Source organism: Telopea speciosissima, chromosome 3 (assembly GCF_018873765.1).
Source record: "Telopea speciosissima isolate NSW1024214 ecotype Mountain lineage chromosome 3, Tspe_v1, whole genome shotgun sequence".
Taxonomy (NCBI): Eukaryota; Viridiplantae; Streptophyta; class Magnoliopsida; order Proteales; family Proteaceae; genus Telopea; species Telopea speciosissima.
The window spans coordinates 64,785,481-64,803,965 of NC_057918.1; the positions used below are offsets into that span (position 1 = coordinate 64,785,481).

General features: G+C 39.3%; 2 protein-coding genes across 2 annotated transcripts; both read right to left on the reverse strand.

The window, feature by feature from the left end:
• Positions 1 to 2,750: 2,750 nt before the first annotated feature.
• Positions 2,751 to 10,625, reverse strand: LOC122655413 (UDP-sugar pyrophosphorylase-like). The gene is made up of 6 exons (XM_043849608.1): positions 10,522 to 10,625; positions 7,833 to 7,938; positions 7,639 to 7,698; positions 5,275 to 5,355; positions 4,605 to 4,829; positions 2,751 to 3,218 (listed from the first exon to the last, which is right to left on the reverse strand). Exons 1-6 carry the CDS (start codon positions 10,623 to 10,625, stop codon positions 2,751 to 2,753), a joined length of 1,044 nt encoding a protein of 347 aa, XP_043705543.1.
• A 5,172-nt stretch (positions 10,626 to 15,797) lies between these two features.
• Positions 15,798 to 17,399, reverse strand: LOC122657031 (pentatricopeptide repeat-containing protein At5g47360-like). Its single transcript, XM_043851777.1, has one exon. The coding sequence runs from the start codon at positions 17,381 to 17,383 to the stop codon at positions 15,932 to 15,934; it is 1,452 nt and encodes a 483-aa protein (XP_043707712.1). The 5' UTR covers positions 17,384 to 17,399; the 3' UTR covers positions 15,798 to 15,931.
• Between the last annotated feature and the right edge of the window lie 1,086 nt (positions 17,400 to 18,485).

Here is an 18,485-nt window from a genome sequence, read left to right on the forward strand (position 1 = left end):
AGCCGAAATTGTTCTTGATACATGGTTGATTTTGTATCAGTGGAATGATATAGACTAAGGGTAAAACAGTCAAAAAAATCAAATTTTTTTTAATAAAAAATCAAGAGAAACCATCTGATACAGGCTGATCTATATCATAATCGTATCGATTTATCCATGGGCACCTAACACTCTCCTCTCCCCCTCCCTCACCCACCACCCAAAGATATTAACTTCTATTGTCAGACAGACCTGATAAAACACTTATTCTATTATCACGTGGACAAGTGATATGTCTATTTGGACCGTTGTACGGAGAGGAAGATGATCTAAATTAGTCATATGTCAAATTTTAAAGTCAAATTCAATCAAATATCTTCACTTGCATTGGTAAAAATTGAGACTTAGATTTGTCTTGTACTTCCAAATTTAATGAAATGATCTACAAAAGTATAGGATAAAAAATTATATGCGCGGCCGTATATGCATAGTTGTTAATTCAGGTGTCAAGTTTTCTATTAAAAAAAAAAAAAATTTCAGTTGTCAAATAAAACTAAAGTAACAACTTGTAATTATCACGGCTGAGTTATGCATTCTTGGAATGCATTAATTTCAAGTCGATTTCGTATTCTCGAACGACAAAAACAACTACTTTTATCATTCGGGAATGCGAAATCAACTTAGAATGCGCACCAAACGCAGCCCACATTTCCCCTTTACAATATGAAAGATAGGCCATTAACATACACGATCATGTTTAAAAACCAAACCCAAAATATATTAAGGGAAGGGGTTTATTGCCAGGTTGCACGGCCCCTGTGTCGATGCAAAGGTCAATGGGAATGCACACAGGCATCCTAGGGGAAGGACGGGGTGGCTATTTTACTATCTCGTGTGAGAGGGCGTAGGGGGCATTGATGGGCAGCGTTTTTTTTCCCATATATTAAATAAGGGAGAAAGAATGCTATGTAGCATACACTTACGCCTATTGTTTCTATCTCTATTTTCCTTCTTATAAAATGACATATTTGTCTCTTATTGTGGGAAGAGAGATAGACACAAGAAGGTGGTAGCATAAGCTACATAGCTGGATAGGAAACTCAATCTCATTAAATAAACTAAGGGAATAAGAACATTACTTGGTCATGTGACCCCTACGTCTAGACATAAAAGTAGGCAAAATTACTGCTTTACCCCAGATTGGTATGACACAACACTATCACTACTTTCGTACATAAACGACAAAAGAGTCATCCCTCATGAGGGTGACCCACTTACCTAAACCACCACCCAATGCTATCTTTGCTTACGAGGCTGAAGGATTGTTTAGTAGTTAAGTGATGACGAAAATGATGATTTCACAAACCAGGCAGCTTGCTAAGCTTCCAAGTTCATGCACTCGGATCGAATTGAGCTCGTCTCTAGGGAGGCGTACGCCCAGGGTTTTGCCAGGGGGCATCCAGCGGTTGAGTTGTGCCGCACACATCTCGGCACATGCCTAGGGATGTGTGTAATACAGCCCAATGGCTGGCAGCGCCCTGGGCATTCCCTGCTCCCTGGAGACGATCCTGATCCACGCAGATCACATCACAAGATCTGAGTAACTACAAGTTTGATGGCCCATAATTTATGAAATTAAGGCTCTTTCCAAAATATTGTTTCTAAGTCAGAAATAGTTTTTTGTGTTTTTGTGATTTTGGAGTAATTCTGTATCAACAAATGTTGTTTGATAAAATTGGAAGAAAAAAAAAAAATTGTTTCTGCCACTAAAAAAAATAGAAACATGTATGAATTGCATATTAAGAGAAGAATTTCTTCTATTTTGTGGTGGGGGTGGTAGCAATGGAGGTGGTGGGGTTGGTGGTGATGGTAGAGGTGTGGCAGTGGTGGCGGTGGTGGTGATTCATGACTATCGAGTCTGTATCGTGCATAATTTTTATTTCAGTTTGTGTTTTTATTTTTTCAAAACTTCTTTTTGGTGTTTCTCAAAACCGTGCAAGAACCATTTCTATTGTACTATTCATTAAAAAAAAAAAACCAAAACAAAAGAACAAAGAGATTAGAAGTAAAAACATAATCAAAAAATATGATCATGGGAAATCAAAACAAAAAATAACTACCCAAAAAACACACAATAACATGATCTTTTCCATTTCTGCCCCAAAAACAAAAAACATCAATATTTTTTGGAAGGTTACCATACAGCAACAAACTAAGCCTTATCCCATTTAAATGGGATCAGCTACATGGATCCTAAAAAATCAAAGTAAGAAAAAGCAAGAAATGAAAGCATAAGAGATTAGAAGTGCGAAAAAGAAAAATGAAAATAAGAGGAAAGAGTCCATTTACTTTTGAAAGATTTCCATACATACCCTAAATTGTTTATTGAGCGTATCTTAACGTTTTTTTTATGGTAGAAAAGAAGGCTATTTATTCACGCGCGCCCAACACCAAACAAAGAAAAACAAAATACATAAGAGAGATAGAGAGCATGATAAACACAAAGTATGGATATACGGCATCCAAAACCAAGGAGTGGAAATTGACCCGGTCTCACATGCCATTGAATGGATCATCCAGAGTAGGGGATGGAATACAACCATATCCCTAGAGAAAAAGCTATAGACACAGCCAAAGATAAGCGCATGCACATACGTGCCAATAGCAGGGGGCCCATACGTGCCGAACAGACCAAAAACACCAAATGTCCCATGCATGCCGCTATGCTGCCACAGTCTACTTTCAAACAGACTTGCTAGAGAGACAAAGTTCTACTGGATCGACGAGTGGAGCTTCGATAGATAGTTAAAAAACCATCTAAAACGTTGCCATAGCCTACTTTCGAACAGATCTGCAATGATCTGTTGGATCAGCGAGTGGAGATTCATTCGGCGACAAGAGAGGTATGGTGAAGGTTGAACAGCGACTGGAATTTCTGAGTCAACGATAAACTCAGTGCCACCAACACCTGCGTCAGCAACACCTGCAAACAAACAAACAAAGAAAACGAAAAAAACAGGGCGGTGATGAACCGTGAAAAAAGGGGTGAGTTCATCTTCATCGTCATCGGCATCGTCGGTATCGTCACCAACGATTCCAAGGATCATGGTGAACGGAACAAAAAGGAGAAGAGAAGTAGTACACACACAAACGGCGGAGAAATGGCACGCACGAACGGCGGAGAAAAACACGCACAAATGGCGGAGAAGGGTTTCTGTCAAGAAACCAGATGATGCAAACTGTGTAAAACTTTAATTCAAAGGTAGAGCAAAACAAGCAAAACAGCAGCAGGAGGTCAGGAGCGCATATACTCAGCTTGACAAAGTATCGAACACCTTATCTTCAACAGTCGCACGGAACTTCAACACATAGCGCATATACTTACTTCATGAGAGCGATTAGAACATAGGAGAAGAGCGTTCTACTACAAAGAAACTCTGTCATGTGCTTCATCTCCAGATCTTCCAGTGAGATGGTGAAGCAAAGAGTCAACAACAAACCCTCGGGCTCTGTCTTCTCTTCTCAATCGATGAACAACTTCAATGCTATTTTCCGTTCTCTTCTTACCTCTTCTTCGTTCCTGTCTTTTTCTTCCTTTGTCACTATCGCACCTTCTTTGGTCTTGGGCTATTTGTCGATCCTCATTGAAAGACCTAAAACTTGTGACTTCTCAGGTGTCGCCATGTCGCTTCCAAGCTTCGTTTTCGCTCAACAAAGTCTTGTATCTCAACGCTTCAAACCAATGAAAAAACCCTTAAGCATTCAATTAACTCAAATAACTCTTAGTTAATTTGCCATCAATTTTGACCTTCTGAACTAACAAATAGTCAATGAAAAGAATGATCAAACCTACCATTCTGTTCACCCACGAATCACATAGTTAATTAGTACTAGGGATGTTTGGTTCGATTCATGATACAAAATGCAGATATCGAATCAAACAAAAAATAAGAACAAATTTTCAAAACTGAAACAGAATCGATTCGGTTTTTATTTGGTTCATTATTCAGTTTCATATTCAGTTCAAGTCTTATCACCCACAAAGATATTTCACCAATAAATAATATAGAATTGAGCCTCCAACTGTTATTACAGATGGACTTAAATATGATTCTTGTTTCGGGAAGAATTAAAGAATTCGAAGTTAACGATGCATATTTAATCATTTGGATTCATAAGGAATAAAATCATCAATTAATGGTAACAAATTTGCTTGTGAATTAATGATACTTTATGCCTATGTCTTTGAAAACTCAATTGGTTATTTACTTCATCGTATCCGAACAAGCTGTGAATGGGATTGTTTCACATAAATGTTTCATTTCTGCATCATGGTTTACAGAGTGCTTTTGGCGACAACCAGCAAACCCTAACTCTAAACTATTAATAGAATTTAGCGTAATTTCAGTTTGGTTCTAATCAAATGGTTTCACCCTTGAAACCAAAACTGAACTGAACTGAGAAAATATTTATTCTTTTAAAACCAAAATCTAACTAATTCGATCTTCTTAGGTATGGTTTGGTCCGGTTTTAAAGGGATCCCGCTTCTCTGCAGCGCACCCCCGACCTGCACATTGTCCAGCATGGTAACTCAGGTCAACACATGACCAGGGTTCCGATCAAACTGAGTTGACAATGAGAGCTCCATCAAAAGAGAGACCCTCAATAAACACATTACGCCCCTTTAGGACCATGGTGGATCTCGGAGAGATGGCACAGCTACCTCCGACTTTGCTTTTCACATCAGCAAAATTCAGCACCCATTTTGGTTTCCATATGATTCGACGCCATACGTCTATCTCTTGTCCATTGAATACCTGAAGTACAGGATCATCTATCTGGACACCAGCCTGACAAACAAAAAACACAATATCTATGCTTCAGGTCTCTTTTGACAGCATCACAAAAGTAGATGTTTCAAAAGAAACAAATACAGAACTAGTCAAAATCTGCAGTTTTGTTTTATATTTGACACAATGCAATCAGGGTTGAGTGAGCAAACACACAAAATATGAACTATAAAGGACAGAGGAATCTATGGTTTCATATTAAAGATTTTCACATAGGTTATGATCGGTCACCTGAATATGTTAAAACAACTATACAAAAGCCCAGAGAGAGAGAGTTTTAGAATTAAAAATAGAAGTTAAACTAGTCCTTTAATCTTTCAAGGGCATGGACTTCCAAAAGAAAGTTTGGGCAATTTGGCTTATTGTTCTAATACCAACAGATATAAACAGAAAAACTACCATATCTTAAACTTCACATAAGATTTAATAACAGAAAAGTGACTACCTTCCTAAGAATGAGGCTGTTTGCCCGATAGATGGCCATTTCCCCAGAAGTAGCACTGTGATATGGGTTTCCCTTGGGTACCTACAAGTGAAATAGAACAAATTGTTGAGTGAAAAATGACACTACAAACTTTTGGAAATTGAGTTCACAACCTCAGACCAGCACAACAAAATTCACCAAAGAAGAGTTCTAGACGGTAGAAGCTAAAAGTGGAAACAGAAAAATATCACGGATTATGAATACAATAAGAAGTGCAGCCATAACAATCACAATCACTGTCATTCATGTTTGGGTTAGGACCACAAATCCTGATTTGTCAATCTGGTTTTTCTACAACCAAAGTCACCAATTGAATACCTTCTTTTATTTACTGCTATATGGTTTAAGGGATTTTCTTTTACTAATCAAGGGAATTAATTAAAGGGATCCCACAAGAACCTTGGCAGAGTATACATTTGGCCATAGCAAATTTTCATCTACTTCTGCCATGTCCCTAAAATGTGTAAGTCTCATTATATGGTGAAGAAACTTCCATTGAAATCTTCATATGCTTTTGGTTCATATACTTGATTATGAGGTTAGTTTTTGTAACAGGCCTAAGGTATAAGCCAATAAAGTGAGGTGGGCTTTATATACGAGATCAGTAGATAAGTGTCTTAGGTAGCAACTTACAAGAGTTTGAACGACATTGGGATACTTTTATAGCTGGTGGCATAGTAGTTGAGTCTAGTTTAGTTTTTGAATATTTTATTATCGAGTGTAGTTGTAAGAGTCTATGAGCTTTTACAAGCAAAAGCCAGTTTGGGGATACCACCCAGGGAGTTTAGTGATAAGCCGGTAATTGTGTTACCGGCTTTCCACTTCATCAAAAGAACAACAGGATGGCTTCTGGGTCAACTAAATCATCCCTAGGTCAAGGTGCAAATGCAATTGCTACTGGTCTTCCTCTGCTCCTGGGTCTTTCTCTGGGTCAGTAACAGCGTGGACTGGTGATTCCCAAATCTGGCCGACAGTTTCTCCTCTACTTTGTTCTGACAATCTTTTACTACCAGGTTCCATCTCTCCTTGATCTCCCTATCTTGATCATCATATTTCTTATCTTCTACTATTGTTTCTTCCTGGAAACAGCCTCTCTGGAAACAGGGGTAAGGCTGAGTACATTTGACCCTCCCCAGACCCTGCTAAACACGGGAGCCTTGTGCACTGGGTACGGTCTTTTTTTTTTACTATTGTTTCTTCTATATCTTCTCTCTCTCCTCTCTCTCCTCTCTAATCCTAATATCGATTTGATAGATATGAAACTTTCATCACTCAAATCATAATTTTGGTTCTCAAATCTGGTCACCAATAAATCTGGTAACATTATTATTGATCACTTTATCAGTTCTTATCATCAGATTCTGCTGTGACTCCTAAATTCTTGATCTTAGCTTGATTTCCAAGCTAAAAAATTATTATCTACATTCTGATCCACTCACTTACATTCTAAACAATATGTAGCTGCCACCAAATTCTTCTCAAGACTCGGTAGTTTCTGACCAAATCTCAAAAGCCATTTGTAAAGGGGAGTTTGGTTCATTTGGATGGTCCTTCTTTACCCCAAACAGCCCATCGTTTCGATCTTAAACTGTAAAAAAGGGATCCCTTTTATCAAATGGTATTTGTCTGGGTCCTGCCGCGCAGCACAGGGAAAATCACACTGGATTTGCTCCATTCTTTTGGCAACTGAATGGAGCAATAGTATAGAAAATAATAAGCAATAGGCAGTCCAAATAGGTGTGGTACCCTCAACAATGCACAAGAAGATTATTGACGAAGCTTCTTAATCAAACAGTAACGCAAATCCATATATCTGATAGAAGTCAAATTTAACCACGCATGGTGATGAATCCCAAAGCTACAATTCCTTAAGATCAATAAACTCATTAAAAAATTCGATGAGAAAATGTCATGCTGGAGGACAAGTTGTTTCGATAAGAAGTAAGATTTGGCACATTATTCAATGAACAACTAACAACTCTAAATCGTAGTATGGAGTTATTTTTATTAATTCAGTTAGATTGACCATCCTAAACCCTTGAAAACTAATGAAGTAAATAAACAAAGTACCATTGAGCAACAAGATAAACATAAAAAAAAATGTATTAATGAAATTTTGGTTCTAAGAAGACAAAATGCAAGCATCATTGCATCTACTAACTGTAACAATCTAATATAGAGATAAAATTGGCAATGACATGTTTAAACTCCTTACACCAATTATGCAAGTAAAGGTTGTTAAAAGCAATCCCAGAGCTAGTTAAAACAGCAAAAGGCAGATTCCAGATGGTAAGTCACGGAAAAAAATTAATTGAGAATTTTTACCTTTGCTGCAACTTCAGGGTGGTTCTTCACAGGTGCATAAGCAAACCATGTATCCATCACCTAAAGGGTCAAATAATAAATACTAAAGGAAAAGTAATTTGCAAATACATTTAGAACCAAAGAGATCTTGATGTAAATAACTAAATATCTCAAGTCGGGGGAAAAAAAACTTCATTTCAATAGCTTTTACATACTGTGAATCCAACCCTTGCCGATGGAGGCAACGTTTTGGGATAATCTTGCATCATACACTCAAACAGGGTGGAGGATTTGAATGAAGTCTTGCTAGAATCTTTGCGTCTGCAATATAATGTAAGTGACATTAACAGCTGAGCTTGCAATTAACAGTGAGGTGAGGGATACTAGTGATGCGTTTCAAAACCAGCAGGTGGCTTCCGGGGTGGAAGCTTCTGGATGTGCTGAGGGGTTGCCGCACAGGGCTGGGCTGGCTTCTTCTTCCTCTTCTTCCCCTCAGTCTGGTATTGATGGTGGTGGAGGAAACAACTGGTCCTCCTTTTTCTCTCGAAGCTCTGGTGTGGAAGGAGGGTTTAAACTCCACTGTGTCTCTCCTACATCGGTGGAAGGGAAGCTTGTAGCAATATGCCCAAAGGATATCCTACGGGAAGGAGCTTTCCAATGGAACAACACTCTCCTTGGTTATTTCTTGGGCCAAGAACCACCGTTTATGCTTACTCGAAATGTCCTTCTTAGGCAATGGAAGGCTGTAGGCTCCATTGAAGTCTACTTACTGGAGAGTGGTGTCTATATCTTCAAATGCGCTACGGAAGATGATCACATTTGTGCTTTGGAAGAGGGTCCCTGGTTTGTTCAAAAGAAACAAATATTTCTTAGACCATAGTCTCCTCATTCTTGCTTATCCCAGATTTCTTGCTCTTCTGTTCCCATCTGGGTAAATTTACCTAACCTCCTCTTCCACTTGTGGACGGAGAAAGGCTTAAGCATCATTGGAAGTACACTGGGAACACCACTGTACTCAGATAAATGGACCAAATCACAAGCAAGACTGCCATTTGCTCGGATTTGTATTGAAATTTCAGCGGCTAGTGATCTTCCATCCTCCATAACCATTGTCGATAAAGATGACCGGAGTTTTACACAATCGGTGCTCTATGATTGGCGGCCGTCTCGCTGCTCCCACTGTCTTGTGTTTGGGCACGGGAACAACCAGTGCTCTCGCAATGGTCCATCTACTCTTGCTGCTTCTCAAGCGGCCATGAGAAGGGGGGATATCTTCTAATCGGCCCTCTGATGACATGGGGTTCTCAAAGCCTGGTGTGAGCCATAGGCAGCAGACTTGGAAGGTTACTGATTTCAAGAGATTGGAAGTCGATAGTTTGGAGAAACATGTGCGGGATGAAGGTATAACTTAGATGCGGGAGAAATCAGGGATGTTTCAATGTGCAGGAGGTGTTGAAGGAGATGCTGATGTGGCTCTTGCGTCTGATTTGATGCTGAATGAGAGGGTGGGAATAGTGGATGAGCTGCACCAATGGGAAGAATGCAGATCTTTGCAGGACCAAGCTTGCATGTTTTCGGATCAACAACCTTCTCATTTGAACCAAGAGCTAGCTGTCATGCCCGAATATAGCCACAATAGGTTCACAGCTCTTGCATGTGAAGAGGGTGTGACTGATACAGAATTAATGCTACAGAAGTGGATGGATGTCAGTCAACACCCTGCTGTTGAAACTGCTGAAGTGCCGCATGGATCAGATCCTTTGCAAATCGATTTGCCTCCCCAATCAGATATCCACAAGTCCGACAGTTTGTGTAAGAGAGGGAAGACCCTTTTTCAGACCCACCTACTCCTTCCAATGTGAACACCTCAGTCTCACAGGTGCTTCAATTTACAAATATGAACGGGCATGGTGAACCCCACTGCCAGGCTGGAGGTCAGTTCTTTACAATTGGAGAGGCTCAACTGAGGACACATAGGACTCTTACCCTCGCTGGAAGCCAAGCGCAGGTCTCCAACAAATCAAGCTTAAGTCTTTTACAATCTGAGAAGCACAATGCCCCAGACTTCAATGAAGTTTCTGTAGCTCAAGGAGGGGAGATCCATGTAGTGCTTGAAGTTAATCCCGTTGATGCTGTTTGGAAAGCAATAGACAGTGGCTCGCCTTATGGTCCTTCCTCTGTTTCGAAGAATCAAAGTGGGAGATGGGTGGTTCCTCCCATTCCTCCCTACAACCCTAATGGGAAGAAGGTCAATTTTACATTCAGGTTATTGATAGTTTGGGGCTGATGTCCTTTTGTCGCTCTTTGGATGGCCTCCCTTTAGCTTGATTTGGCTGTAGGGTAGTCCGTGGTTTTGTTTTAGAGCTCTCTCCATGTTTTCTTGTTCTTTCTCCTTTTATTTTTTTGGGGGGGAAAGATTCTTTTGCTTCGTTGAATATATTTTTCATTTATCCAAAAAAATTGTAAATGACAAGTAGATAAACTTCCCAAGGCTATTAGACTTTCTCTATATATATGAAAACACATTCACAAAGCAAAACAATTAAAGGGAACTGGACACTTACCCACTTACCTCTCAAAAACCAAAACACACAATTCAAAGGAGATAGATTAGTTTGATTCTCAAAATGTTAATAAAATTGCCCAACTTGCTCAAGAAAACAAGGAGAAAATGAGGCTTAGATATTAGTAATGATGGTCAAAATATTGACAATTCTCGGGGAGGGGGGAAGAAGGAGCTTTCCATTGCAGATTTTACAACATGCACACTACTGCAGTCAATAACATCTATACACGTTACATCATGCCAAAGTAGAGTCACACTGGTATTGTGTGCAAGTCAAACATTATATTCTTCTCGTTTACCCTTATACTACAACATTTATTGAGAGAGAGAGGAATTACTTGGGATTAACAAATTCCTCAATAGCACCTCTTGTTTTTGTGAGCTCTCTGATGTAAGGATCTAGTTCCAAATTAGCTGCATGAGATACAACAACAACAACCATAACCTTATCCCAACTAAATGGGGTCGGCTACATAGATCCGAAAGAGGCTATGACAGTAATAGAAATAAGAGAAGTAAAAGGGAGTAAGAGGAGTAAAATGAAGTAAAAAAGACAGTAAGTAAAGGGAGAAGTTGAAGCAGTAGTCAAAGCAGCATCCCAAGAACATTAACCTACAAGGGGTCGGCTACACAGGTCTTTGTCCTCCACACAAATCTATTGGCTGTCATACTAGGATCGAGCCCTACCACATGCATAACCTTTCTGACCACTTCTCCAATAGTCATTGTAGGCCTGCCTCTACCTCTTTTAGTTCCGTCAACTTGAATTTGGTCACTCTTCCTTACTGGTGCATCCATAGGTCTCCATTGTACATGACCATACCACTTCAAGTGGCTCTCACGGAGCTTCTCTTGGATTGGTGTAACTCCCAGTTCGGTTCTAATACAATCATTCCTTACTCTATCTCTCCTGGTCTTGCCACACATCCTTCTCAACATCCTCATCTCCGCTACACTCATCTTATATATATTACCCTTCTTAACTGCCCAACATTCCGCCCCATAAGTCATGGCCGGTCTTATTACTGTCCTGTAGAATTTTCCCTTAAGTTTAACAGGCATATGTTTGTCACATAGCACTCCTGAAGCACCTATCCATTTCAGTCATCCTACTTTAATTCTGTGGGAGACATCATCCTCTATATCACCCTCTTTGTTAATGGTTGATCCCAGGTATCTAAAGCATTCACTTTGTGGTAACTCTCGCTCCTTAAGACAATAAAAGTTAAGCATCAACCAAGAAATTAGTAGGTTCAATTATGTAGAGGGAAACAAGAACCCCATAAATTACGAGTTTATGTGTTGTTGCCAAATGGAATGTCAGAGCCATCAAACAAGTTGATTGCAGCTTTCAATGCAAGGTTTTAAGTATCATCCGACAGTAATCAATATGTATCGTATCTTTAGATACCGATACGATACTTATCCGAATACGATACTTATTTAATAAACAAAATGCATTGTATTGGTCAAAACAACCTGATAGAGATTGATACAGCTCGACACTAATCGATACGGCTCGATACTTATCGATGCTTACCTTAAAACCTGAAGAAAAAGCGATCCACGGTAGCATAGCAGTCACGGCGTCTAGGTGATCCAAGGTGTTGGAAGGGCTTAGACGCAAGGTGACACCAACAAGAAGTCCAGGCACCCGACCAAGGTGGCCAAGGCACTTGGTTGCCTAGACGCTTAGGCGATGCCTTGACAACTATGCCCAGTAGAGAAGAAAAACAAGACTCTTTGAAAACCATCCAGTCCAACTTTTTGCTTTGATTGAGTTGGGAATTCATTCTTACATATTAAAAAAAAAAAAATTTGCATAGTGTTTCAACTATTAAACCTCCACAAATCTCGGACTGAAGTATTTAACTTGCGCAAGTGAGGTAGTTCAAAACCTTACCGTTTGTTGCTCAAATCTTGCATTTAACTGTGTTTTTTTGCTATGAATAATAGATCGAGGGAAAACTGCATTATTCATAGATCAAACTTGTTTATTTGCATGAATCTGAGGATTGATTTGTGATTTATTGACCATACGATACCTGATACCGTTACTTAAATCCTTATTTTGATGAGACCTTAATATGACAACCTTCATAGAGAAAAACCTCTTAAGTAGAAAGGACCAAACTGTCCTTTTAGAGCTAGTAGACATTTATGACCAAGGAATCTCATGTGCATTGACACATCTTATCCAATATCAACTTTGACTTTGAAAATTATTATGAAACTAGTTATGCTTCACTAGCTTAAGGATGAATAACCAAAAATTGGAAGGTAAAGCATGTCCCTCCCAAACAATTATGGATAGAAAACTAAGAGAGCACAAGTACTTGAAACAATGTGCTGTTTTATTTGCATCAGAAACTGTACCTGGTTAATATTTCCAGGGAAAGGAGAATAACCCGTTCACAATTCACATCTTCATCAGCATAGCCAGTTGCCCTAAGTAGAGGATCAAGCTGATTGTACTCCACATTGATCACCATCGTCCTCCCTGAAATCAGTTTACGTGCAAATAAGTACCTATGACCGGAAGTATGAATTTGTGGTCCACATGGCATATGACATGAACAATATATGTATTTAATTATAGCTGATTTCACATGTAAACAGAGTCAAGAGGAAATTTTTAAAAGGAACCATATAGTTTTAACTGATCCAGGGACCATACAACCATGATCTCATGGAGATAAAATATTATCAAACTGATGAAGATGACGTACAGGCATGTTCTCAGAGAGAGAACCTGTGGCTGTCCTGAGTTTACTTTCTTCTAAAGTCACGCTCTCATAGACATAATAACTATTTGTCATTAGTCTATGCAATCAAGGCAAGAACATTCTGTTTTTAAAGAACTTAAAAGGGAATAACCTGACATCTACAGCATTCAACAAAAACTACTAGTTAAGAAAGGAAGTTTTCACATTCTATAGACACATAAGAAACATTGAGAATACAGCAATTAGGAAAATGGACGATTGATCTGCTCTCACAAATTGCAGAATATGCATATCATCAGATGATATATCCCTGAACAAGCAGCAAAAGCTGTTGCAATCCTATAGCAAAACACCAAGAGAAATCAAGTCTTTGACAGATTACATAGTGCAGCCGACAAGATCAAGTTCAAAATTTTCTTCATTGAAATCCATTCACTGTTCAGTCCCTAGAAGTGTGTACATTTCCCATTCATCAGGAAAATAAGCACAAGTCTGGATCACAAAAGGATTTATAAAGAGCAAGAGATGTATAAAGTAAGAGACAAAGACTCACACCAGATTCACTTGACAATTATTTGCCAAATTGTTACCAAGGTTACTGAAAATCAGAAAGTGATAAAGATGACCATAAACAGAACATTATCAGACAAAAAGTACCATCACCATGAGTAAGCCTGGTCCCGGGATAGCTTCTTTTGCTTTGCGGGGAACAGCAAGAGAATTAACATGATATTGTTTGGCGGAGCTTACACCAAGTGCTGCAGGAATTTCCTAAGTACATACCAAAGAAAGAGTTAGCAAATAAGAGTATAAGTTTCAGAAGCTAAGATTTGATTTAGCATTCAGCAGAAACAATTGATCAGTTTAATAGGCAATGACAACCAGAAACTGAGACCTAAATATACCCCCCCCCCCCAACAAATTCAGATTATAATCACAGTATTGACTCAAACAGATAGCAGGAATTAACAGAATAATAGAAGAGGAGGGATATAACTAAGGGCTTCACCACCCAATAGCCTAGGTTAGGATCACCACAATAGCACAGCACTGCATCGCCACAGACTTAAGAGCATATAGCTTCAATAACAGTAAATCGTGGGCTATGCTCAGCAGCTTCTTTATTTATAAAATGGGGACAGCTCCACTTGGTCGGCAGTCCTATGCAATGATTCTAATTACTGAAAACTCTTAAAAATAGAGTTCCAATCATAGTTTAAAATCTCGCGATATCTCGGTATATCGGGCGAAATATACCGAAATATCGCCGAAATGTGGTATTTTTTCTGCCATATTTCGGCACTCCATCTCGGTGGATTTTTGGCCATATTAAGGCTTAATACTTCATGTACATCCTTATTTAAGTTAAATAAACACATTTAAACCTTCATATTACAAAAAAAATGAACTCAAAGTGGTGTTTTGGGTTTGCACACTTGATTGACAGTATACGGTCACCGACCCTGATGTATAAATAGTTAAATATACATTGATTAGGTACTAAAAGAAATATTAGAAATTTAAACAAAGTAATGAAACAAAAATAACTCAAACTCTATAATAGTCAATAGTCAATACACAAAGTCACAAGTTCACAACTCACAAGAAATATCACGAAATATCCCGAAATATCACGAAATATCCCGAAATATCACGAAATATCACCGAAATATGAACTTTTTCCATTTCGCCTTGCCATTTCGTCTCGGTACTATCGAGATTTCCAACATATCCCGATATATCGGCGATATTTCACGAAATCTTGAACCATGGTTCCAATAACTTAAAACAAAGGTGTCTCAACTAATTAAAACACTTAAGTAGATAGTGTTCTAATTAGGTGGAACTCTAACTCAACTATGACTATGAATTAACCAACGTAAAACAACAAATTGATACCAAACAAATATCCCACAATTGGGGGTGGGTTGAGCTGGTCCACTGCTGAGCCACTGAGTACAGAACTGAGTCAACTGAGCTGAGTCACTGAGTTGACCCGGTGAGTTGACTTTCTGAGTTGATTTTTTTCTCCTTTGGTATTTCCTAGAATACCATTGATCCGCATCACAAACCTTGGCAGCAAGGGAAGCCTGTTTTCAGCCATGTGTAGGCTAATATGGCCAATTCAAACTGTTAATAACTATAGTTCCCTCTTTATTAATCGCATGTCAAATTTGATCAGCCATCACAGCCGTATAGCACAGAGCTTTCCCCTTGAATCTTCGGGAATTGGACTGTTCCTCGAAACATTGACTTTTCAAACAGGAAAGGGAGCCTGGCAGCAAAATGACCCACTTATATCTTCTGTTTGGCTGTATATCTCAAAATTTGGTGCACAAGTATGCCCAGAAACCCCTATCTGCCTATAAAATTTCAGCTCAATTCTGAGTTTTTATACATGGAGAAAAACAGGCTAAAATATGGTTCAAAAGTCAAAAATAAAAGCCAAAATCATGTGCCGTGACTGCCGTCCAAAATACACAGGAATATTTTAATACAAGCTGGCCATATTATTGAGTTAAACCACAAATTTCAACATTTGGCTAATCTAGCATGGCCCATACCTACCTGTAAGATTGAAAGTTGCCATATCATCATCCACATGGCCCAAAGCAGTAGAGAATTTCTGACAAACCAGGCAAAATGTCCATTCTGCCACCTTTTGGGCTATTTTTAATGTTTTACATTGCCATATATAGGAGTATGCTCAGGGTGACACTATAGTGCACAAACAGACATTGTGGCCTTCCTATGAAGGAATGGCTACCACTAAGCCTGGCAGAAAAGGCTGTCCACCATGACCCCCCCCCCCGGAACAATATAATAGTATAATTCATATTGAAGTAAATATTAACAGAAAAGAAATAACAGTACAATCCAAAAAAGGACAAAGAGGTAACAAACACCTAATATACATACAAAAGAAAAGAAACAGTTATATAAAATAACAGAACAAGTTTGGAAGACAGGTATAAGGACAATGAGAGAGCGAACCTTAAAAATCTTGTTCTTCCCCCCACCCCTATGTTCCAACAGTTGCAAGATGCACAGCAAGTTCCTTTTGACCAGATTTCTCCAGGCATTCAACCATAACATCAAGATGAGGAGTTTTCAGTCGAAACCCCTTCTTGATCATTGCATTAACAACCTCTGCAACTTGCACCAGATGACTTTCTTGAAAAAGTCCAGCTAAAAGAACTGAGTAAAAATCAGAGTCAACAGAATCTAGAGAATTGAACTTCTTCTCCATTTCACAGTACAAACCAAATCCATCCAAGGCCCGTCCCTCCAAACAAATCTCTTTCATCACACAGTTACAAGCCAACCCATCAGGCTGCACTCCATTATTTAACATCCTTCTAAAGACTTTCTCAGCCTCCTCTATGTTTTTGATCCGCAGCAAGCAAACTACAAGAGAACTATAGCATGTGGCACTTGAAACACTCCCATATACAACTACTTTATCAACAAGGTTATAAGCTTCCTCTATACAACCTTCCACACAAAGACCCTTAATCAAAGTACTAATTGTAACTCGATTTGGACGACATCCATGAGCTACCATTCGATCCAAAAACCCTAGTGCCTCTGTCGGCCTCCTCTTCTCACAAAAACTCTGTATCACAGATGTGTATGTAACTGTATTTGGTGAACAATCACTACCCACTTTCTCCATCTCCCCCAATAACTCCAGTGCTCTCTCCAGATTACCAGCCCTACAAAATCCATCAAGCAACGCAGACCAAGCCACAACACTTGGAACGCAACCATGACTGTGCATAACCTTGAAAAGCCCACAAGCTTCCTCGAACCTACCCACATTACAGAAGCCCTTGATCATCTCGATATAAGTTAGCATGTCAGGGTAAAGATCAATCAAAGCCATCTCTTTCATTAGTCCCAATGCTACATCCATATCACCCTTCTCACTGAAGAGCCGTATAACAACATTGTAGGAAGAAGTATCAGGTCGGCAATTGAACTCTCCCATTTTCCTCAATACTCCTAAAGCCTCTTCTGCGAGCTTTGCCTCTCTAGAGAGATTTAAAATCACTTTAAACACTTTCACAGTAACCAAAGAACCACAAATTCTATACACTTCTAAAACATCATTCAGCAATTGTGGCTTACGATCAATCTCAAATAATAGACAAGCTTTGTTATACATCAAACTGCTATGTCTATAATATGATTGAAGGCCCGCCCAGATGAAAAACCTCAGACCCAGTATTGCTCGATCAGAGGAGCACCTCCGCAGAACATCTTCGACACACAAAGCATCCAATTTTCCATTAGTTTTTCCTAGATTTCGCTCTAAACTTGATCCAGAATCATTTTTCTGCAAGAGATTCCAGTAGTTATCAGCAGCAGAAGTACTCCCAAGCATGCGCTTCTGAGTAATAATATATGCTGGGTTTCTAAAACCGTATGACATCGATATAAAACGAAAAATGGAATGGACGGCCATTAACATTGGCAAATGGAAAGTGTGTTCTAGGGTTTTACTGAACTTCTCCCTTGCCAGAAATTAAAGCTCTACTGAAAGGCAACCGGGTAACTGCAGAATTGCCTCGTAAGACCTTCAAACCGAAGATTTCAAGTTAAGAAATTCAAGCTTTGATGAAAGGGAACTGGGTAACTGCAGAATTGCCTCGTCAGCCCTTCAAACCGTAGATTTCAAGTTAAGAGGGAAAAAGTTTAGAGAAGCCAGACCAGTCAAAACACTGTGATCATGACCCAGCAGCAACAAAGATGGATTGAACAGATTGGAAGAACAAACCTCCAATGCAGAGATACCTGAGAGCTTGGGATTTCAGCAAAGCATCTCTGATAACTACAAAAGCGGATCAAACGGTTGCATATCGAGGCGAGAGATAGTTAATCCCAGTTGAAAATCGAACCCACCTTGAGTAGGGGCCGGCAAAATCCAAATGCCAACTAAAACATCTATCGGGGCGCGTTCTTCCTTTTTAACATTGTGAAGACGTCATTGATGAAGTTGTTCATGGCCTTATTACAGAGAGAGAGATGCACACCGGCAATGGGTTGTAGCAGTAAGCGAGAGAGAGAGAGAGGGTGCATCGACAGTGATGATTGACCGTTTGAGATGCTGAGTGGTGGATCTGACAATCAGTAAGATAAAGGCATGGGGGCGTGAGAGATTCCATCCTACCCTGCTAGCAGAGAAAACCTTTTCCCATAAAATGATATGAACAAATTCTATTTAGGTTATGGGAGAATGTTCTCTGCGGTGGGAGTGCATCAGACACATGGGGGTGGTTGAAATGACCGGCCTGCCCCCTGAATGACCGAAATAGCTATCATGTCCCGCCCCATGTGACTAGTCGCAGTTTGTGCCCTTGTGCGCTCTTAGGTAGAGAACATCACCTCTTAGGTTATTTTGTATATATCATTACGTCATGGATAGGGTGATCCATGTTTTCTTAAGTTTATAGCAGGTTGTCTCCTCACTGTATTTTTACCACCTAAAAAAAATCTCATGAAACTATCTCAATAGATTTGTTGGTTTCCTATTTTGAGAAAGGACAAAAGATCATTGTTTGGTTGTGTTGCCC